Source organism: Falco rusticolus, chromosome 2 (assembly GCF_015220075.1).
Source record: "Falco rusticolus isolate bFalRus1 chromosome 2, bFalRus1.pri, whole genome shotgun sequence".
Taxonomy (NCBI): domain Eukaryota; kingdom Metazoa; phylum Chordata; class Aves; order Falconiformes; family Falconidae; genus Falco; species Falco rusticolus.
Window position 1 is genome coordinate 91,117,653 of NC_051188.1, and position 24,304 is coordinate 91,141,956.

The 24,304-nt window shown below is 40.2% G+C and overlaps 1 protein-coding gene across 6 annotated transcripts in view; it reads left to right on the forward strand.

Annotated features, from left to right (window-relative positions):
- The window catches only part of SH3KBP1 (SH3 domain containing kinase binding protein 1), a 231,460-nt gene that overhangs the window by 180,754 nt on the left and 26,402 nt on the right, over window positions 1-24,304 (forward strand). For all 6 annotated transcript variants that reach the window (XR_005102619.1, XM_037377236.1, XM_037377238.1 and 3 more), the window contains 3 exons: window positions 14,216-14,317; window positions 18,343-18,394; window positions 22,246-22,326. Coding sequence is in view for 5 of the 6 variants with exons in the window: in XM_037377236.1 (XP_037233133.1) it covers window positions 14,216-14,317; window positions 18,343-18,394; window positions 22,246-22,326 (235 nt within the window). In the remaining variant the exon portion in view is untranslated. The remainder of the gene's footprint in view (window positions 1-14,215; window positions 14,318-18,342; window positions 18,395-22,245; window positions 22,327-24,304) is intronic.

Sequence of the window (24,304 nt, forward strand, 5' to 3'; positions counted from 1 at the left end):
TAATTCTGCATTGGGGAAAAAAGAGCCATAAACCTAGTTTCTGAAAGTAAGTGTAATGGCAGTCAGTTTTTGCAAAAATAGTATTTGCTGTTCGTGTTATTGTTAGTAATTTACTGGGAGATTTGCAAGTTTTGTCGTTCAAAATGCTGTACACTTAGTGAGTCCCTGCCCAAAACCACTTGCAATCAAGTGGTAAGACAGACAAGTAAGTACAGGTGAGTAGAAGGGTATAAGGAAGCAGTGAGATGCGTTTCAGTCTTGATAGTCACTTTCTTAAAGTCACATTTTCACTATTGTAGGGACACCTTTTTGCATTTGTCCATGTTAGAATATGGGATCTGTCCTTATGTGGAGCACTTAATATTTTCCAATTCTTAGGGTTGTCATCAGGCACTTCATTTCACCCTTATTGTATTTATAGACAGTTACCCGACTATGGCCCTTTTGCCAAAACAATTCTCTTGGTTTTCTCTCTTACAACCATCTTTGAATGCTCATCCTGGTGCAGGAGGTAATTGTCCAGAGCATTTTCTTTAGCTGAGCAATTGCCAAGTCGAACTCAGCTGGGTAGGACTGTGAAGGAAAACAGCTGCTCTAATGGATGCAGGAGGCTCCTAAAGGGATGAAATTAGTAAGTGCTATGTACAACAATCTTGCCAGTGAGTTGAGGCCATGAGCAGGGGAAGGAGCAGGGACTGGATGGTGTGATAGAGGAGGATACTAGTTGATACTTAATTGAACATTTTGCTAGGTTGTGGTGTCACTAGGGTAGAAACCTGTCTGTTGCCTGCATTTGTTTCTATGGGGCTTTTATCATTGCTGATTTTTTCCGTGTGCTTTTAATTGCAAACAGCACACACATATTGTAGAACCGTTGGTTATAGAAGTAGGTGGAGGAGTTAGAAGACTTTCAGTTTTTCTTTCAGTATGAGCAAATAGGTACATAGTATCAGTCATTTTTCCATATTAAGATGAAATTTTCAGTATTTTCCCCTCTATGGGTAAAAAACCAAAAGAGTGATAATATTTGAGGTCATTAAAAACAAAGCTAATTGGTCAAGAAAACAGAAATTTGCAAAGCAGAAGTATGGTAGCTTAAGGTTGTCTCTTTTGAAAGAAGGGAAGAAGTTAATCTTATTACATGGTAGTCATTCAGGTAATTTTGTTTTTCCTTGATTGACAGCTAAAAGCTTTTATTTCATTTTTAGAAATTAATTTACTAATCCAACAATACAAAAAAAAATAAGTTATGTAGGGGAAGATACAATCTGGTTTAATAAAATATAAAAATCGCTTTCTGTCAGAGCAACGCAGTGAATTTTTGTTGACACTAAATATTTGGTCATGCAGATGCCACTGTTTGGGGTTTTAATACAAGATATTTTGAGCATTTGTAACTTCTGCAACAATCTCACAAACAGAAACTGAAAGGATCAAATAATGTCTAGTTTTAAGAAAGCTTTTGTTACAGCTTTAAGAAAGCTTTTATGATGTTTTGTGTTTAAAGAGTAGCATGTAAGCAATAAAGGCACTTACTGCTTGCCTTTGGAAATAAATAGGTATTTCCCTTAGAGAGAACGGTACCATAAATTGTCTTGGTGCATGCCCTTTTCTCTCCTGCGATAACCATGAATTATTCAACACGTCTTTGGCCAGATCTAATAGCCGTACCTAATTTGCTTTCTGTGTTCCTTGACCCCTACGCTGTGCTTAGCACCAGTTTTTCCCCCAAGACATCCCACCTCCTTAGCTGATTGAGAAACCTGCTCATACCAAAGTTGCTGATTTCATACAAGAAACTGTTTTGCAAAATGATCGTGCCAAGGGTACAGTTTTACGTGGTTGATGGTAGGTGGCTGCTGAAAGGGACAGTTTTGCTCCTGCCCTTTTGCGTTGCTTCTGGCAACATTGGCCACAGGATGCGCAAGGCCGTGTGAGCAGGAAAGGGTGACAGGAGGAGCAGGATTGCCGAGGGCCTGGCTTAGCAGTAGGGTCATTTTGACCTGACCTGAAACGTTCCTTTGAAGGTTTTCACCTAAGGGGAATGAGAAGGTTTGGATTTTTGCTGGGTTTGAAGCCACAGTGCCATGTGGGATGGTAGGCAAGAGTATGTCCTGCAGAATGAGAGAACTTTTTTACATGCTTCTAATGTGTGTGGCAAGTGCATGGGTTAAAACTTGTGTCATTGCATAGAAGCATGAGTGTTTCCTCATATGAGTGATACAAAGCAGTTATATAAAACTTGTGGGGACGCTGATGATCAAATAAATAAATATGTTCATTTTCTAAAATTATTTGATACACTCAGTAAGTTATAGGGAAAACAGATTGTGAGTAATTGTCCTCTAGTTTTTCTTCTTGCCTGAACCTTATCCTTGGCCAAGACTTCTGTTTATAGTATTTTAACACTTGTATCTTGCAGCATTACTCAGCTGCTGCGATTAGCAATGGGGCATTAAGTAAGGTCTGTGTAGAGATAAAGCTTGACTATGTTTAATAAGGTACCAGGTGCAGCTTGCATTTCACTGGTATCTTTAGAAACATTACTGAAACACTACTGTTTGTGCTGAATGCTTAAATAAACTGTGAAGCCTAAGATCAGTACAGGGGAAAAGGGAGCAGTCAGCACTTGAATATTCTTCCTGTCAGTATATTTATAATACTTTTAAAGTATGCACCGAAGTTCTCTTTTCCTCGTGTTGTTATCCCTGATTGCAGTGCTAAAGCAGTGCCTTCAGAGGAAGGGATTCTTTTGTTCCTGGGAAATCCCAAATTTGAATTTTGATAAATGGAAGTTCATGCCAAGTTATGTAGGTGAAGTGGTAGCATCCCCCATGCATGCAATGCTTCAACAATTACATCATTTGAAAAGAGCTGAGTTTATTTGTAAGTATGTTTAAGACAGCCAGAATAATCTAAAAAGTTGACATATTTTAAGATAAAAAAGGAAAGAATTTTTTTGTGCCCAGTGCTTGCAAAAGATATGTCTGAAATGCTGAGGCATCTGGAAAACTGTGATTATTGCTCACAGTGTGGGCTTTAGACTCACTGCTTAGCTTCATCCTTCCTTTTATCCTGAATGTTGGGTTCACCTGCTGGTTTGATGGTATTATAAGATGGTATACCCTTTTCAGGGTCAGGAGAACTATTTAAAGGAAAAGTAAAAATACACATATAGTATCAAGTAATTACCAATTGTAATTAGGACCCTGGTCTTAAGATGTCTGTGATCTAACTTGTAATAGCATTAAATAATCCTTCAAATGGTTTTTTCTATGTTTTTATAATTTTTCTAAATAAAAAAAATCATGTAAATATTATATCTTGGTTTATCAGAAGCATAAATTATGCCTGTTCCTAGCACCACCTTTCATGTTTGTGTTAGCTAATTTAGTTTTGAGTATTAGAGTGCTAGAGTTTTATGACGTGGAACATATTTATTTCTCCATGATATTCTGCTGACTGAACATTGCAAGTGAACTGAATCCCCAGAAGAGATTGTTTTGTTCAATGAGCAACATGATTATTCCTGTTTGTACAAATATTTCATCAAAGCATTTCAGCTTCATTACTGATTATAAACCATTTAGTCACAGAGTGTGAAGTCAAAAGGTTAGATCTAGCCTGAAACAGATTTAACAGACAAAATATATCTGGTCTGCTAGATCCTCTGCTCTAACATCCTGAGTATTGCAGGTTGTTCATTATTCTCAACCAGTTTCTTTTTTGCAGGGCCCAGTAAATCGGGCCAGTTCTTGGAACAGACTGTGTCTTCTGGAGAGGTATCTTTTTGTTGTGCCTTCCAGTAAAAACCATGGTTGGGAAAGGGTAGCGTAACCACAGCTGAAATACTGTCTAATTTCTGACAGTCTCTTCCATTTCCTTCCATACAGTGTTGACATAGCAAATTCTCGGTAGACCCCTGGAGCCTATGGATAAAGGAAATTTACCTGTTTGACTTCTAAAGCTTTAAAAGAGGCAGCGGGTGTTGGTTCCACCAAATGTAAGGTTCCGTATGGCTTGAGTATGATAGTTGATGAGAGCTGGGAAGAAATCCATGCAGGATTTGGGGCTTCTGGGACATAGGCTGCGGACCTGAGCAGGACAAATCCCTTGGTTAGGGGCCAAAAAGAGCTAGTCTGGGAGGTTTCCTCTCATACTTTTCTTTCAGTATTTCATAATCTATGAGTGTTTGCAAGAAAGTGTATGTAAAGGTGTTCTCCAGGACTGCCTCAGAAGATTTAATTTATTGTCTGTTGGTCTCTTTTATCTAAATCACCTTGGATTAGGTATTTGTTGAGAGATTCATTCTGCCTTAATGCCAGATTTTAAAACTGTGTTTCTGCTGAGGAGTACTTGATTACTAACCAGATGCTTTAAATCTTAATGATTTTCTTCAAAAGTATTTTAACAAATTTTGCACTATACTGTAAGGTCTCAATCCCAGTAACGGAGCTTAATAAGTAACAGATCTTGATCATTTTGAGCAGTCTCAGGTAGCACAGGGTGGGTGTAATGTAAGCTTCTGGAGAGATGCCTTCCTTAATTCGTAGGTATTTTACCAAGTTTTATGAGAATTTATGAGAATTTAGAGGAGACTCTAAAACCGATTATTTTCTGACTTCTAAAATAAAATTGGATTTTGACAATATGTCTTGGTTTCAGCATTGTAATACTGAATATAGTAAGAAATTTTAAAGAAATATTCTTGAATGTTATTAAACTGCTTTTTTCACCCAGCTTTAACATGATGCTGTTTCCCCACAATGACAAGGATGTATTAATGAAGACCTGATGCAGTGTGAGGTCAGGTTTAGTTTAGTTCATTTCAAAGTTACTAAAATAATGCAGATTTTTTACACCTGACCATATTTAAATCAAGGCAGTTATTCAATAACAGGGTAAAAAAAAAAAAAAAAGGTAGAAATTTCCCTACACATTATTGGTTTTGCTCAGTGTTGTCACGCACCAGTTTTAAAAATCACAGAGCCTGTCCTGTGGCCTTCTTCAGCATTTGTGAGAGTTGGGACCTCTTGACCCCAGTGCTGCAGTCAAGCCCAGAGGCAGGCAGCACTGCTGCCCCATGGGTGCTCTGCATGGGTGAGCTGAACAACAGAGTGCTTGTCCTTCAGATTTATCTTTCTATGAGGCCTTAAATCATCAAATTCAGAAGCCTTTATATATTGCATATATCTCTGTGTGTATGGATGATGTCCTGAAAAGTGCTATGGACACATTTGTTCACATTAAAGTTGGTTTGGTTTTCTTCAGATTATGAGGTTGGCTATCAGTTATAGAAAGACTCTAGAGAGGTGTTTACAAGAAGGTTGTAGTAATTTAACATGTGGCTCCAGCATAGCAGAGCAAACATGTGAAAGCTGTCAGTGCAAGTGTAAGAGGTCTTCATTGCTTTCTGAATAATGCAATTTCACCAGCTCAACATTCTTCTTGATAAGAACCAACTTTACAAGGCAGAAGGAAAGCAGACATTTGATGAATACAACTGCCAACTGCTGGGACTTTTTTTAAAAAAAAAAATCATGCAAGGAACTATGTATTCTAGTGGAGATTTCTGTGAAACTGTGGTATCCTACCATGAAAATTTCATTTTTTCAAACCCTGCAGTGTTGTGGCATATCTCAATACTCTAATAGTCTGAACTTTTACTTTGTAAGTTTAGCTTGCCAATTGTATATTTTAAGCTTAGTTATCTGTAAATCTTAAATTAAAAAGATAATTCTTGTAGGCTAGTTTTTTAGAAGATCTCCATAAATGGTGACTATGCATGCAAGTACATCTACTGGCATGAGCAGAAAACTTGTTATCTGAGCACTCCAAGAGTACACATACCACAGTACATGCTTTGCAGTCACCCTTTCTGAGGACCTGCTTGTTCTTGGCATTGCTTTCTGTCCTAGTTATAATGATGACGTCTGTACGATGCGTTTCTGTATCGAAAACTTTTAATCAGAAAAGCTGAAAATTGAACAGTTATGGGTTGATGTCTAAACCATGGCTTCATATTTTAATGGTATTACAAAGTAGCAGCGTGTTCAGAGGACCAGCCTGCACAGCAATCAGCTTCTTCAGAAAAACAGAAGTCCTATTTACAGATGAGAAGACTGGCCTTTTTCAGATTTGTTTCTTCAAGGGTTTACACAGCTGCAGTTGCAGTCATGGATAGGACAGAAAATAAATACATGGGTTGTTATTTGGTTTGGGGCTTTGAGGAATAGGAAAAACCTCTCATTTACCAACAAAAGCTTTCCCCTTTGCTAGGGGCAGCTTGAAAGGTGGGTTAGGCAGGGGAGTGATGAATGTGGGCCATGGCACTCCATGAAATGGTCAGTCTTTCCAAAGGTAGCAAGAGACAAGGGAGCGGGTGCTGCCTTGAAGGCCTGGTTGCTTTGGAGGAAAAGATGGGAAGCATTTTTGCTCCTAAAGTAAATGGCTGAAGCAGTGGATACCTTCCTGGCTGTAAAACTGTTTCTGCATCTCTTGCAACCCTTCATTGTGTCCTTTGTGCTGCCAGCTGTGGCGGTGCTGTACTTCATGGAGTGGCTGAATAGTTATTTAGGGAGTCCCTACCAGCCTTGCTCAGATGTGCTCAGGTTTCTATATATTTTAGTAAAGCTGCAAAAATCGTTCAGCTATTAGTAGGTACCCAGTGAGTATCATCTAAAGTGCATTTGCAGCCAGCTTCAGTGATTATCTAGATAAAAATCCAGCGGGCGTCTGAACACAGGCAAGAGAAAAATTATTATGACAACTGAACAGAGAACGGAGTAGCTACTGGTTTTTATTCAAGTGATTAAGAACAGTCTCATAGCACATAGTAACTCTCCTGTAAGTGGCTTGAAGGAAAATAAAGGAAAAAAAAAGTAAAATGATGCATAGTAGTTGGAAGAAAATGTAGATGGGCACATCTGACATTCAAATTATAGTAATCTTGTATGCTTTATTGACTCCTAGCAAAATAATGAAAAAAAAATCCATATCATGAGGTTTTATTATAAATATGTTCACAACCAGAAATGCTGCTTTTCCGTTTTCTGAGAAAGCGTTGGTTGCCTTTGTGATCCTTTCATCCAGCTCAGGCCTAGAGCACAAGCAGCAGCAGCAGCTAGAAATAAACCCATCTGTAATAACCAAACCTGGTGTTTGAGAGAGTGCTCTATGTGCAATAAAAACCCTTCTTTCTTTGGGGTATATGAAACTCCTGCCTGCTTGAAGCAGAGGGAGAGGCTGTGAAGCTGTCAGCATTTCCAGGAGGGAGAGTTCAGTCATGTTTGTGTGGCAGGGAAATCTGTCACTGTCAGGCTCCTAGCTGGGACACGGCTTGGCATGAGAGGGATGTGTCACCTACCGGGTATGAACTTGTGTCTTTTAATTTCATGGTCTTGAACGTGGCATCAGCTAGTAAAGTGGAGATCAAGCTATCTGGGGACTGACAGCTCTGCCTTATCAACCTCTGTCGTCATTTCTTTTACCACCAAAGAAACCCAGCAGTGGTGTTTGACTGAAGGGAAATCTGTATTCTTGTCTTGCAACCGGTTGTACTCCTGCACTGGGAAGATGGCTAGGGCTAGCATCTTGTCAGCTGCCTAGGTACAGCTGCTTCTGTAAGTTAGTGGAGTATTTGTAAGCCTACACAGTACAGGGCAGCTTACGCTGGGGCTTTTTATTCAATCTCCACCAGCTTCTGCTTTTATATGGCTGGATAGAGAGCACCAGAAGAAGGAACTGCACAGTGTTTGTTCTAATACAAGAGCAGTAGTTTTGCTGCTAGGCAAAACTGTTAATATAGGATACTCTGTGTGTAAGAGACCAAGCAATGTTGGGATTCTTTCACCCAGAAGTGGAGGAAGCATGACCTCTGTGTTTTATGGCTTTTCTTAGTGAGTAAGAGAATGGCTACAAGGTCTCTGCAGTTGCTGGAAGGAGACAGCCATGATCCTACGCGGTCAGCCCTACTTATGTATTTCGCTATGTTTCACTTACATTCAGTAACAGTATGAAGAATCTGGTGCTCCAAATGGAAACTTTCCTTGCCTGTATGTTAAAATATCTTTGCATGGCTTTTGTCTGGTCTCCTTAGTATGCATTTCTTTCCCTGCCCCCCCCCCCCCCGCTCTTTTAGTCGCCACAGACCTACGTTTCAGAGTGGAGCTGTGTCCATATCTTTCTTATCTTATTGTTGGTTTGGAGCTTGTATTTTGTTTTATTCTTTTCTGTTGTTTTGATGTTCCCTTCTGCATCCGTTTTCTCCAGATAATTCCCTCTTACAGGTTTCTTCCCAGCTTGCATGTCTCACTTATAATTACATGAAGGATAGCTCCCTCCCTCTTTCTTCATGTCAAGAAGAGGACTGGTGTTTTTTAATTCACCTGTGTCTATTGTTAAAATTGTTAGCAACATGTTGATGAGCTAGTTGTAGTCTGGTTTTCTGGCAGTTGCCATTTCTCCCACATTCGCCCTTTCCTCTTGCAGTGTTTTTCTGACTTACGTAAGAATTCCAGCTCAGATTTGACATTTTTAGTGATTGTATTTTGTGTAATATTTATTTATTGTAAAGTTTAAAAATCCCTCCTCAAAAATTGCCCAGCACCTCTGTCTTTCTCGTCACTATGTTTTGTCCAATTCTTTACCTTAATACTTATTACAAAATGAATGTTGCTAATAAATCCAGTGTACTGAGTTTATTATCACTTATTTGGGATCTGCAGAACTTGGAATTAGAATGGATGTTGCTTCTGCCATAGGAGAGCTTTTCAATCCTTCTTTCATTTTGCCTCTCCTACCTCCCTTTACTTTGTTCTCTGAAAAGTCGTTTGAATTCATCAGGGACAAGATTTTGGAACAAAACAACTGGGCAGGGCCAGGAGCAATGGGTGGCCAAGCCCCCCGACAGGTATGGAAGAAGCCCTTGGGGAGCACCAGTGACCGGGGTGGGCAAACAAGGTGTGGTGCAGCCCTTCGGGTGTCAGGGCAGGCAGGGTGGGCACTGAACCCTGCCGGCTCGACTGGTGAGCACTGGTATCCGCTCGGCAGAAAGCCCTGGCACCCACCCTGGCAGACGCAGCTGCCCGGGCAGAGCACCAGTGGGCACGCCGCCACCCGGGCTGCAGGCTGTGCCCTGCTCTTAGGCCGGCAGGGGACAGCGGCAGTGCGCACCCCCAGGGGGGGACTCCTCTGCTTACTCTGGGAGGAGGCGAGTTAGCTGAGGAGTGTCAGGGAGTGGGAGACAGACTATTGGAATTGCACCCTGCCTTCCCTGAGGCAGGCCCGACAGGCAGGCAGACGGGACGGGACGCGTGGTACAGAGGATTCCCTCTCCTCTCTCTGCCTGGCTGAACACAGTGACTCAAGGGACAGGGGCAATGGTGGCCAGCTCCTGCCCGGCGCAGCAGGCTGTCTCCTCTGTGGCCACCCCACCTGCCCAGGTGCCCGTGCATAGCAGGTACGAGGCTCTGCGAGTGGAACTGGACAACAACGAGGATGATGGTTCATCTGGTGTGAAGGTGGTGTTGCCGAGGTTAAGTTGGCCTGTGCCCTGCATCAAAACTGCTCCCATAAAGAAAAAAAGACGGGTCATTGTCATAGGAGACTCTCTCCTGAGGGGAACAGAAGGCCCGACACGCAGAGCGGACCCACTCCTTAGGGAAGGTGCTGCCTCCCTGGGGCCTGGGTTAAAGACGTGAGGAGAAAGCTGCCCGCCCCGGTACGGCCCTCGGGTTATTACCTGTTGCTGGTTTTCCAGGTAGGCAGCGATGAAGTTGCAACAAGAAGTCTGAGGGCAACCAAGGGACACTCCAGGGCCTTGGGACGACTGGTTAAGGGATCAGGAGCACGAGCAGTGCTCTCCTGGATCCTTCCAGGTGCAGGGAGCCATGAGGGAAGCCACAGGAAGAGCCAGCAGATCCACACCTGGCTGCGAGCCTGGTGTCGTGGGCAGAATTTTGTGTTGTTTGATCCTGGGTCAGTTTGCATGGCAGCAGCCCCGCTGGCAACAGGCAGAGTACACCTGTCTCAAAGGGGGAAAAGGGTCTTTGCACAGGAGTTGGCAGGGCTGTCTCGGTGGAGGAAGGTACTGGAGTAGCTTTTCTTAATGTTCATAGGCAGCCACATTGTTTTAATCATGTTGCCTTGATTGTGCTTCATAGCTCTGCCATTTGTTAGTACTTGAGGCAGCTTGTGCAGCTGTAACTCAGGTATTCTTGTATGGTGGTCTGTCTTATGATGAAGGCATAACTGCTGCCAGCATTGTATATGGGCTTTCAGAGGTTGCTGAGGAACAGCATGCCTGCAGTTGTGGATGACAGGAAGGTACCACCACTGAGTTTCTTCACCAGATCTCATCTGTAACTTTTAATTTCAGAGATCTTTCTACCTTTTTGCTCAGTGACACAGAAGCCTCCTCTGGTAAATAAAGTAAATGAGAAAATTCAAGAGAAATTGCCTAAAAATTTGTTTAATGTATGATAATCCAACATGGTGATTGGCTGCATAAGCCTGAGCCACAAGCTGGAGAGAAGAAAAAAGCAAACCTGCAGCTGTTTGGGATTAATGAACATGTAACACAAACAGCATCTTCATGAAAACAAATGAGCTTTTAAAAAAACATTGGATACAAAATTCATGTGTGTTAATAAAAAGAAGTAGGAGTAAGATTTGTGTTTCCTAAGTGCATAAAAAAATCTGACCCAAAAGGAGTGTATGTGATGTCGTGTGTTGTTTAGTCAGGATTATTAGCTGTCACTAAGCTGTGCCATCAGTTGAAGCACAAGCTTTTCATCTTTGGACACTTGAATTATTCTTAATACTTTTCAAAATCTAAATTGGGTCATAAGTGTTTTGGCAATTTCAGATTAGTAGTGTAGGGGGTGGAGGGCATTATAAAACACACCATGTGATAGAACAGTTGAATGCACTGATTACTAGGCTGCGTGAGTAGATAGAGCCAAGTGGGAGGGCGCCTGCCTTCACATCAGGAATGAGGGGTGCTGGCTGTGCAGTGAGAATAATATCCTGCACAGTGCCTGCCCGTGCCATGCATGACTAGCTGATTATCTCTGTTCTTCGTGGAGCCCTGGATTCACTCCATGGATATTTTGAAAGCATCAGCTAGTCAAGAATCAGCCCTGTTCACTAACAAAGACGTGACAGTCTAACAGAGCTGGTAAATACCTCCTAAATAACTCGAGGAAGGTCCATTAAAGGTAAGTGTCCCTGGTGAAGGCCACCCTGCTAAAGAGTAGGGAGAATGCAGGAGAAAAGCACAGATTGAGCATGAGCGAAAACAACCAGAAAAAAGATGAAAGGATTGTTCAGTGCCTTCATTTATAGATCAGGAACAGATTACATTAGAGTAAAATACTGAGATGCAAGGAGGTAAAAAACCCCAAACACCTAAAACAGACATGACACAAGAAAGCAGGGTATTTAGCTTGCGTTTTTAGTTAGCCCATGCTCTCTCTCAGGAGATGAGGTGGACTAAATAAGCTAAATAAAAAGCCTAGAGCAGAAAAATAACTAAAAAAAAAAACCAACCCCAAAACATAAAAGCAATGATCTTTAATGCTAGTCTGTTTTCTCTCAAATATCATCCAATGTTTATGCATTGTAACTTACAGAAAAATACCAACAAGCACAGTCATCATGAACACTTATTTTTAAGACTTCTCTTAGTATCAAGTACACCTCATTAAGTTAACTTGCATTATTCTGTCATCCCTGTAGCAGCTGAAACAAATGATTTCACAGAAATGTAAATACAAGGCTATTTTGCATGCATGTATTATCATGCAATCCTTTACTGCCCATTCACATTCAATTTTTTTTTCAGTGGAGCCTCTCCCCTATTTAAACTACTGTTTACTTCTTCTAGACAAAGAAATACTCGTTTCCTCTTACTTTTTCCACTCTGTACTTTTGTAGTGCACAGATGCTTTCTAAGCATTTGTCTTCAAAAGTTCTAAATTGTGAGGGCATGCTATGATTGTTCCCGGGTAGATGATGAAATTAAGATCAGAGTGGCTGTATTTTAAAGTCTTTGTGCGCATTTTGGATACTCATCTTGGAAAAAAACCAGCCAGATTTGTCTTTTAATGAATATTTAGCATTCTGTTCCCCTATACACATGGCTACAACAGTGACTGATTTGAGCATGTGCCTTTTTTAACCATAGAGCTTTTACATGAACTCCACAACAGGTATACCTTTACAACCAAATTGTGTAGATAAATAGTGTTAAGACATGCAGTTCCACTTGGTGTTTCTAAAACTGTTTTCTCACACCACAAGAACACAAGAATGTTAAGATTCTAGACCCCTTGATCCAGTTCTGTTTCTGGAGAGACGTTACCTCATAGCGTATATGAGGCTTGTATTTGGCCTATTTCGTTTGCTTCTGCCCAATTTTTCTAGCATTGTTCCCTGTGAAAATGTATTAGTGCATGTTGCTGCCTCTTTCTTTTTCCTGAACTACCTCTGCCTGCTGTTGCCTACTTTTATTATAACCATACCCCTCTGTTCCTTCTTGTCCCTATATTATGGTGTTCCAGATGTGCAGCTTTTTTGCTCTCTCTCACTTCACTGAAAAGCAAGAACAGACAGGTGATTGTAATGAGCCAGCTTTATACATTATCACACTTTTTTTCCAGAGCCCAAATAAAGTCTTTGCAGGGAAAGAACTACTCAGTTTCTGCAGCAATGAGAGATGGAGAATCCCCACCGCAGGATGACCTGGAACAGCGACCATGCCCCAAGCTAAAACTGTTAGACCTACATCAGTACCACTGAGTACTCAGAGAACACAGCTGCTAAATTTCAGTTGATCTCTTCTGAACAGTGGTGAACTGTGATTTTTTGAAAGACAAAAGTACTTCATTAAATCTGGGAGAGTTTCCACAGGGCTGGTTTAGAAATGTTAAGAGTAGGAACATGCAACATGTTGAACTCTGGAGCAGTTCCAGTATGCCTTTGCAACCAGGACAGCTGGGTATACCTGGCAGGTGCAGACAGTTTGGTCAGTCCCGATCTGTGGCTGTAGAAACAGTGATGCTGCAGCAATTGCTTAAAGCTGATGTTGCCAGAAGATGTGGGATCCAACCTGTAAACCCAAGCAGGTTTAGCACTGGCTGTCATAGAATGGGAGGAGGATCCCCGCTGAGTTTTGTCGTGTCCAGCCCATGAACCGTTTGTGGGATTTCCCTTTCCCACAAGTCTCAGGTGTGTAATATTTGTAAATGTGGCTATGAGCCACACGAAGATTTAGGGCTACTGCTCCAGAGGATGGAAAGATTGGCCTGCCTCGTGCTTAGTCAACTGCAAAAATTGGCTGAAATGGTTTTAAGACTGAGCAGACAATGGGTGACACTCCCATAATTATGTTTTGGAAAACCGCTGAATTGGTTTGGCTACAGCTTTCAGTGAATGAAGAAAAATGTGGAAAATCTCAACTGGAAGTTTTCTCTTTAGCAAACACAAAAATAATGAACATGGAGCTTACTGTCCAGGACTTAAGGAGCAATTTTAACCTGTTCTAAAATGTCTGTGGCTTCTGTTACAATTATTGTTCATTACCAAAATAGCTGTACTATTTTTTCCATTGTTTAGAATCACTGATACAGTGGCTTACTTACTGTGAGCGTTTAGCTGTACATTGTTTTGCTACACACTCTGCATTGTGGTGCTCCAAACTGCTGCAGAAAAAGGTGATGCTTGTTATTGTTAGGGTGTATAATGCATTTTTAATTGGACTGTGATGAAATTTAGTAATTCTAATGTGTCAAACTTTTTATTTCCCAAAGTATGGGAAATAAAGAAGCTTTTTTACCTTCTGGAATGTATGATGTTTAATTAAGTTACTGTCTTTCTGTAAAATGAAGTCAGAGAGAAGTAATATCATATGTGCTCAAAATGCTTACAGGTTTAATAGGTCAAATTATTAAATAGTGTTTTGCTTTAGACACAGACAACCTTTTGAACTTGTACAGAATTTTTATTGTTCTTTCCTAGCTGCTCCACATGATAATGTAATGCGGGATGATTACTGAAGTTTTTATCTGGTAGATTACCCAGTTAACCTGGCACTCCAGTAAATTGTCATGTTCTGGCAAAAAGGCAGGACATTATGCAAAAGAGCACTTCAGCACACAGATCTGCTCAGTACACAAGCACATTGTGGTTTTCTTTTTATTTTACTATTTTGTAGGATTGCATTGATGTGGGTTGGTGGGAAGGAGAACTCAATGGCAGACGAGGTGTATTTCCAGATAACTTTGTCAAGCTTCTTCCTTCTGATTTTGAAAAAGAGGTAAGCAATATATTTTATTATTTTTGCTTTAGAATACAGAATGAAAGTGGAGTTGAAAGAAATTCTCTTTCAGATACATGAGTTTGATAAAGTTTTACTTCTAACTTAATAACAAAAAAACTTTAAAGGAAACAAATACTGGGTTTAAAAGCATCCATGAAGACAATGTGTGACACTCAAAGTCACATTATGGAGTTTCTTTGAAGGATTTTATTGGCCTATCCAGTCAGTCTGACTCCACTACATTGCTCTGAAAGCCCTCTGTCCTGTGTCCTAAGTTTGAGAGAGGTCCCACGGTAATTTGCTGAGTCAGATGATGCAGTGATGACCGGAATTGTTAACTCCTCTCCGTTGTTTTTCTGGTGGAATATGGAAAGTTTTCTGGTGAAACATGAAAAGTTAGTGTACCACCTGCATGCTGATTGACAACAGTCAAGCACTGTTCAGGAGTGAAACGGGTGAAATTTTAACTGTGAAATTTGAAAGACAACAGTAAGCTTTTGGTATCTCAAAGGCATGTTTCTTTATCTCTCTCAGAATTATTAAAAAAGAAGGTATAAAATCTATGCAAAAGGTTTTTCACCTTCTGTTTATTTGAAAGAGAAGGTGTTGTTGTTTGCCAAACAATACTTAGAAATCCTGCAGCTTCCTGGAATAAAGTAATGGATTACTTCACCCAAAAGTCCATTCCATTTTCAGGAACTTTTTCATTCATCGGTGGGGTATTACAAGCTTGCAGTCAGACTTTTGATGAGTGTTTCACAGTGACAGTGTAAGCCACCTGTGATAAAACCGAGACTTACTGACAGTCAGCTTCAGTCTTTGGCAATAAAATTAGATGCTGGAGGCAAAAATTAAATACTTGGAAAGCTTAATAAAGCAACTATTAACTCATAGAAGTTAACATGGTAATTATTGAAAATGAAGGTAGAAAGGACAGCAGAAACTGTGGGAGATGAAAACGCAGTTCCATAGCAGAGTGAATATCCTGGCCTTAGGCCTAACAATAAAAGAAGGTGATTTCCAGAAGAGGCAAAAATCATAAACCTTAAGACATCATGAGCCTATTATAGAAGAAAAAAAATACCTTTACTCTTACCAATTTTTTTTTGTGGTGAAATTTATTCAGTCTTTTTCAACTTACAAATTATGTGTCTTTAAACAATGAATAGAACTTGCAAAATAAATTAAATATTCAGACATTTAGAAATTGCAGCTAGGTTTGCTATAAATGTGGAGAATAAAATGTTATTAATTTTTAAAATGGCACAAATCTGGCAACATGAATAAGTAACTAGTGGGACTACGGACTGTCCGACTTTGCTTGAATCAGTACAAAAAGGGAAGGAAATAGATACTTTTTGAGTGGTTTTGTCAGGTATTTTCTGATGATCCAGAAACCCTGGATTCCATCCCATGGCCTGAAAGCATTTGTTGCAGTAATACTTCTGCTTGTTGAACAAAAGCTTAGGACCTTTTCCCATGTCCTTGTTCAGTCCCCAGTTTTCCGGTCCTGATTCTTTTCCACACATGGCTGTTTGTCCCAGGCCTCTTCTATTCACTGCCTTGTCCCAGTCTCCACCTTTCAGGTGGTCTCGATTACAGGATTTCCCCCTGAGCTCACTACCCGAGTCTAAATCATCGTCTGGATTTATTTTCTATCCCTACACAAAATTTCTTTATCCATCTTGTTTTCCTCTCCCCTCTCACTTTGTCCCTGCTCTGTATTTCTGTTCTCTTCTTGCCCAGCCAATCCTGGTTTCCTTTCTGTTGGCTTCATTTCTAGTCTGTCTCCATCTCCTCCTCTGTTACCTCATCCAGCCACAGACCCTTGTAATTCCTCCTTCCTTCTCCATGTTTCCCTCAGCACTCTTAACTTCCCCCTCACGCTACTTCCTTTCTGACCTTTGCCTTTTTGAAACAATGTATTTCCCTCATCAGCTTCCAGTTAAAGCCACTTTGTCTAATGAACCATAGGATCCTTTCTCCTTTGTGTTTATCTAAATTAGTGGTTTTGTTTTAATCAGGAGTGGCATCTCTAGTGAATCTCTCACTTGTCCGTCTGCACTTGCTATGCTTTGGTTTGCCTTGAAAACAGGTCTCAGGGGACATGAACGAGACTCCTTTCAGATGAGAACTAAGCCAAAAGATGTGCTAAAGGTGTGCACCTCATATATTCCAACTGCTGACGTATGGACAGTCAACGGGATCAGACTCACATCGCTCCAGAATAAGACCCCAAATGTGTATATTGTACTGTTGGATCCTCAGCACCAACTGTTTCACTCTGCAGCCATTATCAACCAAACTCCCAATTGCTATCCCAAGACATCCATTGTCCCTGTCTTCTTTCCTTCCCACATTTTCTGCACTTTTCTGCATTTAAACCTTGAACTGTGTTGCCTAAATTCTTGCAGAAGTGTCTCTGACAGTATAAGGGACTCACTGTTCATGGACAGTGGCCCACAGCAGGCAGGCTAGAGAAGACCATTCTGAGCTCCATTCTTGGCCACAGCCTTCTCAGGTTGATGACAACAGATGAACTGGATAGGATAAGGTGGTAGGAGGTGGTAGGCTGCAACCTGAGGCTTGTAAGATGGCAACTTCAGAGATTTAAGCCGTTAGGCTTACTCAGCCTGGGCAAAACTGGTAACTTTTTTTCTCCAGAGATGAAAACGTTTGCTAGATTTGAGAGAGATCCCCAGGAAAGGTGAGTGGCAAGGGCTCAGCCATCACAGAAAACCTGTTCCCTGTCAATGTTCAGGCCAAGACTTGAGAGATCTAGGGCAGAAGCTGAACTAATTACTGCAAGTGAGCAAAACAATTGATCTTTCTTGAAAGTAGGTGAGCCATTTGGCAGATATGTAGAAAATAATGGGAAGGGTGTGTGTCAACATGAGTTTGATAGAAAATACCAACCTAAATGGTTGGTCAAAGTTTGGCAAAGCTATGCATATCTGGAAACATCATCTTACAGATAGTTCCACAAGACGATTTAGTGTTGCATAGGTGGTGATGTAGTGACAGTGATTGTGATCCATGTGCAGGAAAGGAAATAAGTTTCCTCCTCAGAAAAAAAGGATGGATATAGGAAGAAAAAAATTAATACTTAGGCTTTATTCTTAATAATTCTGATTTTTCCCCCCTTTTTTTTTTTTTTTTTTTTTTTTTAAGAGTGAGAGTTAAGGTATATCATTTCATCTGACATGGTGCTCCATTTGGTTTTGTGTTCATTCCAGGATATATACGCATACCAGTATGGTGTGTGTGCATACACACACATCAACACAGAAGAAAAGCTACTCCTGCCCTAGCCTGAAGGTCAAGAGAAATGGTTCTGGCACTGATTTGGTGGTCGTGTTTCTCGGCCATACCATTGGCAGATCTATTAGGAAAAAGGTCATAACAGAGACAGTAAAAGTAAAAAGTACATATTGGTTGGAGAAATTTATTTCATTTCACCAAACAGCTTTATTTAGGCTGTTTTAAAATTTTTAATTTTTAAAATTAAATTAAAATTTTAATAATTGTCTTTCACAACTGGACCTATAAATATATCATAGTGAGTGAATAAAATGTAACCTTTGCAGCATTTCCTGTGTTACGCATTTTTGCCCTATTTGTGAGTCTGCAAAAACACACTTCAGGTTTTGCCATGTCTGTCTGGGTCTTTGTGTTTGTTTTTTTCCCAAAATGGGCTGGAATATTTACAAGATTGAATTCTAAATAAATAGGTTTCTTCAGTGAACCAAAGGTCATGTATTTCTCTAATCTTAAGGCACATAAACTGGACTTTTTTCCCCTCAGCAGGACATTTTAGTTGTGAAAGTAGAAATATGTCATTTTATTTGTCAATGCTATTTTCTCTCTTCAGATTCATTTCAGTGAAGATACAGAAGACACATCTGTAGTCTAAGACTTGTAATTATTAATAATAAGCAATGTATGATTAATTCCAGCCTTTGTATGGATGAGATTTACAGGCATTTTGAAGCAATCTGTTTTCTTCTGTTATTACATTTTAGAGACCGAAGAAACCACCGCCTCCATCAGCTCCTGTCATCAAACAAGGATCGGGTAAGGTGCAGCTGATTTTTGTACAGCACATGTCAGTAAGCACATCTCAATTTAAATTAAGTGTATTCAAATTTATATAGAATTCATCTGTATCAAAATTGATAAGCAGAAGGTGTCTAGACAACAGCTAATAAATCAGAATCAAACTGAAAAAAGATGATAACCCCGAAAGACTGTGGTGTGCTTTTTAAATATATTGGAGGCAACCATCTGCACCATTTTAAAATAACGTAATTTGCCCCTTAAACATGTTCAGTCAGAGAGAGCATGATACTTCAGGTTTTGAAAGTTCTTTGGTTCTGTTCCTTGACTGAAGTTGGTTGTGTGCATGTCTTTGCAGCGTAGAGCCAGTATGCTGGAATCTTATAATACCTGCAGGAGGAAACTGCCTTCACTTTACACCTACAGATCTGGGTTTCTTCTAGAGATAAAAAGCTTTTTTGCATATCTGTAATATGGTGTCATAGACCTTGGCTGTAATACAAGGGCCCCATCTGAGTTGCAGTCTAAAACTTACGGATCTGCATGAATGTTAGAGCTGGCTGTCTCCAGGTTCTGTGCCATAGTTAGATTCTTGCTTTTCAATACTTTATAGCCATAAGTATTAAATGAGTTATCTTGAATCTGGTTATGTAGATAATGGTGTTGCAAATATATTAAGGGGCTGGTTATATTTTCCAAACAGATGAGTGCTAGCAAAGCTAGTTTTGGCATATTTTAAACTGAATTGTTTATAAATACCAAGAGCTGAAACCACTTTTATTTGTAGTTTTAAAATAACCTCTCAATACAAATTTTCAGAAGTGCCTGCATGAATTATTTTTTCTGTGAAACTTAGAAACAGTTATAATATCTATGCATTTGACAGTTCTGACCTCAGAAACCAAATTCCAGTTCCATTCATGTAAAATCACAAATCACAAGGCATGGGATGCTCTCAGAGTTTTCATTTGTGTTACATTTGTGGTGGAGACTTAACAATGGCTGGAAGTCATTAATCCTTCAACTCCAGTTGGTTTGTTAAAATTCTGCAGCAGCACTACTGCTTCCCCCACTGCTGGCACACATTAAAAAACCAAAACTAACACATCCAATCTAGCCATATCATTTTTCTTGTCACTGTGGTCTGTTCCAGCTTTCAATGCTTTAAAAAGTAAATTTCCCTCCCTATAGTCTTGATCTATTAATAGAAGTTACACCAGTGTACAATTCACTGTGAATCAATAAGCTATAATTTAGCTAGTTTGAATTTGTCAAGCAGTTCTTTCACTACAGAATCATGACTATAAATATTTGGTTTGCTTATTGACACCCATGGCTTATTCTTCACTCTGTCTTGAGACTCCTAAAAAACTAAATCTGATTTTAAGATCAGTAACAGTGTCCAGAGAGAGCAGTATAACTTTGCCATCTAGTGGTGGTTGCATATTAGAGATATCGTAGTGACAACTCACATTACAGTCTGACACATTTCAGAAAAGCTCTATAAAACATTGTATTTCTTTCAATTTATACACCTATAATTAGAGAATAGTACTTCTAATCTGTTTTTACCTGTTTACATCCAGCGCATTAGATCTGTCACCATAGCAGGATAATGTGCCCATTTTCAGAAGGAAAAATGGATGCTTAAAGGATGCAGATGATTTGATTAAGGCCATCTAAGTCTATGGCAAAGCCAAGACTATTGCTATTCTTTGTTTTCATAATCAGTCTTTGACAAGTCCTGGCTGACTATGCACAAGAGTTTCTTCTGATACGTATTTAGAGATGAAAATCATCCTATGTTTATTACCATCCTAACATATTCTACTTTGACAAATTATCACTTTACCAAGGTGACACTGTATTTTACCACATCCCCACGTCCAGCCTTACTGTTGATAGTAGGCAACAACTTCCAGTAATGTTTCTGCATATTTAACCAGTCATAGTGTGATGAATAAGTTGAGAACTGCCAGTTCAGCCTAAATAAATATCAGTGCCTTCTGATGCAGAGCATAAAATCATAGCAGAGAACTAGAATTGGTCTTTGTACTACAAGTGGCACATATGTAAAGGAGGTGTCTACTTTGTATTATAGTGTAGCTGGAAGTTTGGCTGTATTTCCAAATTCTGTTCAGCAGTAGACTGCCAGGGCCATCTGTGCTGGGCTACTTTAGAAAATAAGGTGAAAACTGGAGAACCAAAGTTGGGAGCACAAGTCCCTTACAGAATGATTAAAAAGCAGTAGGCATTGTACTGGGTGGCTGGGATGAGCAATGCACCTGTGTCTAGACCGAAGGGTGGGAATACGCTTCTGAGTCCCTCTGGGAGCTGGAGGGCACCAGAGCTTCCTTGCAGCTGACCGTCTCCTGGCAGCTAAGGCAGGATCATGATGCCTGCCTGGGCACTGATTAATTTGGGGGTCACAACCCAAGTAGGGAGTACACCTGAGCCTGGGAGCTTCTCAGTGATTGTAGGATCATTGGTTTAGACGTGGCCAGAGAACATCTCTCTGTATGTTAGTCATGACTGTTAATCTTACTGTAATGAGGTATATAGACTTGTGTCTCTTTTTTTCTTGAACACGCTAGTACATGCATGTTTATCAGTATGTTGACTTCTGCTTTGCATAACTTGTGTTTAGAAAGACTTTAATTGGTTTCTGGCAACAGTTTCTCCTCTCAGGAGTGAAGTATTTTTCATAGAATCACATAGGTTGGAAAAGACCTGTAAAATCATCAAATCCAACCATAAAATTCAGTATTATTTATTGACATAATAAGTGATACAAGTGTTGCCTGTCTGCCAGCACAGTTATATAAAGAAACAATGGCTGGTGATCACCACTGATGAGTACTGATTTCTTGGAACCAGCTGCAGAAAAGAGTTGTGACAGCACGTTCAGAAAATATAAATGTACTTGAGAACTGTATGTAACAGAATACATTGAAGCAAAAACTTGCCTTGTGTTCCCTGCCCTGCCTCTCTGCTTTTCTTGGATGTCATCTACTGTAATTTTTATTGAAATACTAATAGTGTAACCTAAAGTGGTTTTCAACACTGCTAAGTTGAAATGGCAATAGCACCTAGTAGTTAGCCAATGCAGTGAAGCCAATATTCAGTAAAGCATTTTGTATAGTATGGGGACTAGAAGATTGCATCTTGCACGTGCCAGGAAATTTTTGCAAAATCTTCCCATTGTTGGTGCCACAAGTTCCCATATTCCTTGTAGCAACAAAAGTCAGTATGTCAGGATCTCTAGTACAGAGGCAGAAGGCAGCACAGGCCTACACCTCCAGGCCAAAAGCTGTCAAATAAAATATGCAGAATACTGTCAGTACTACTATTTTCATCATTCTAATATGTGGAAGTGAACAGCTAGTACTAGAGGTGAAAAAGAGGGGAGTTTCAACTTAATATAAAATAAGCCCTGTATATTCATCTATATTAACTATTCTCTTGGCAGAAGTGCTCAATTAATTGATTTATTCCTAATGATTCTCTGCACTGTTGAATTGCTCTTCAGTTAAGTATGTCTACAATGGTAAAGGATCTGTCCACATTTAAAAATCTGTAGTTACTGAATTATTTTCTTTCCTTCACAGAATGGTCTGAAAGTGCTTATTCTTGTGACATGCATGCTTTGGAAACTATGAACTAGTCTGTCAAAACTTAAACATCCAATTGCTTTTTTGCCATTATGGTGTAAGGAAATACTTGAAGCTGGATTTATGTTCAGTTTTAGCAAGACATTTTCAAATTGAAGAGTGTAAAAAGCCTAAGAAATTGCAGAGTTAAATCGTATGTGGCCATATATGCTGTTTTCTTGCGTTGTTCAGAATTCCAAATTTTCCTTTCTTCGACAGGTACCACAGATCGAAAGCATGAAATCAAAAAGGTTCCTCCTGAAAGGCCAGAATGTCTTCCTAATCGAACAGAAGAAAAAGGTATGAAATGTGCTTTCCTGCCTGCTCTCAGCAGAGAGGCAGGGGAAATGGAACCGATGCACATCCTTATTTCCCAGTCTCTGTTTTCATTAAGTGTATTGTTTGGATGTTTATTTCCCAGTCGGATAGATCTGTGATGACAGGCATTTTGGAAAGGATTGCACTGTTGCTTTTGAACTAAATTCAGGATATTCAGTTGTACCAGTCCAGAGCTGTTAAATATTTGCAGCCTCAACTGAAGTCAAGGGGGGAGATAGGCTCTCCATACATAAAATGCTGTCTCAAGCTCTGCACTTAGTAAAACCCAGGACCTTGATCAAGTAAGATACCCTAGATGAGTGTGTACTTTTTTCTTAACATCTGCATGCCTTAGTTCTCTAGTTAAAAGCAGGGTTGGTGGTTTCCCTGCGTCACTGTTGTGGGTTAGCCCCGGCTGGCAACCAGGCACCACACAGCTGCTGACTTACTTGCACCACAGTGGGATGGGGGGAGAGAATTGCAAGAGTAAAAGTGAGAAGACTCATGGGTTGAGATAAAGACAGTTTAATAGATAAGGGAAAGACCGCGCACACAAGCAAAGCAAGACAAGGAATTCATTCACTGCTTCCCATGGGCAGGCAGGTGTTCAGCCATCCCCAGGAAAGCTGGGCTCCATCACATGTAATGGTTACTTGGGAACACAAACACCATCACTGTGAATGGCCCCCCCCTCTTCCTTCTTCTTCCCCCAGCTTATATATACTCAGCATGATGTCCTATGGTATGGAATATCCCCCTGGCCAGCTCAAGGCAACTGTCCCAACTGTGTCCCCCTACAGCCTCCCATGCCCCTCCAGCCCTTTCACTGGCAGGGCTCGAGAAACTGAAAAGGCCTTGACCTAGTATAAACACTACCTAGCAACAACCAAAACCATCAGTGTGCTGTCAAGACCGTTCTCACACCAAATTCAAAACATACCACAGCACTGAAAAGAAACCCAACTCTATCCCAGCTGAAACCAGGACAGTCACGGAGGGGCTTTGTGAAGATATAGTCATTAATGCTTATGAATCACCCCATTGTCATAGGCACAAAAGTCATAGGCAAGCCTGTGAAGAGATGAAAAAGTTCTGTCTTCAAAGCCAGGTTTGAACATTGCAAGAAATGGAGCACAGCACCACACAGAGCAGTGACGAGCAAATTAAACCTTTAATGGTTTCATTGTGTTCGTTGTGCATTCTGAAAAGTCTGGGGAGAATAGTTACATTGATTCTCTAATTTAAGATGGTGCCAAGTTTTATATGTTTAAGTGGACTATTAGATTGTACAGACAAGTTTATGGGATTTCTTAACTTTTAAGTATTTGAATTTGAAGTCTTTTAAAAGGCACATGTTTGTACATGACTAAATGTATAACATGTAGTTATAATTTCATGCCAGAACGTTCAGACTTTGCACCAAGATCTGTTTCTGGATATGTGTCTTAGTGATCTGACAGGTGTTTTAGCCATTTTATTTACGTATGTTTACTTTTGGTTATGTGCACTACTTCTTGTGGTTATCTTGCCTTTTCTTTCTATTTTTGCATTTGCAAAGCCAACTGTCAAAACAGTGGAGGAATTCTAAATAATGTTACTGTCCCAGAGTATAAATATCTGTAACTTTTCTAAATGTTGAAAGGAGGCCTTAGGAGTCGTGCCTATGTTTCTGGAGTACCAGGGAGTGGCAGGAATCGTTCAGTGTGGTCTGGCAGTGGGGGTGGCACAGGAATGTTCTTTGCCCTGTGTGTTGGTATGCTGCCTAGCCTGTCCCTCATGCATAGTTAAGGTTCTTGGAGACTGACACAGTATAAATTGTCATGGGAGTAAGTGTGTAAAAATCACACAACACGCTGGAAAATCTTCAGTGTTACAGAGGACCTAATGATTGATTGCATCAACTGAAAGTGAACTGAAAAGGGGTCTATGCCTGCGAGCAACAGTCACTTGCTGGACTGTT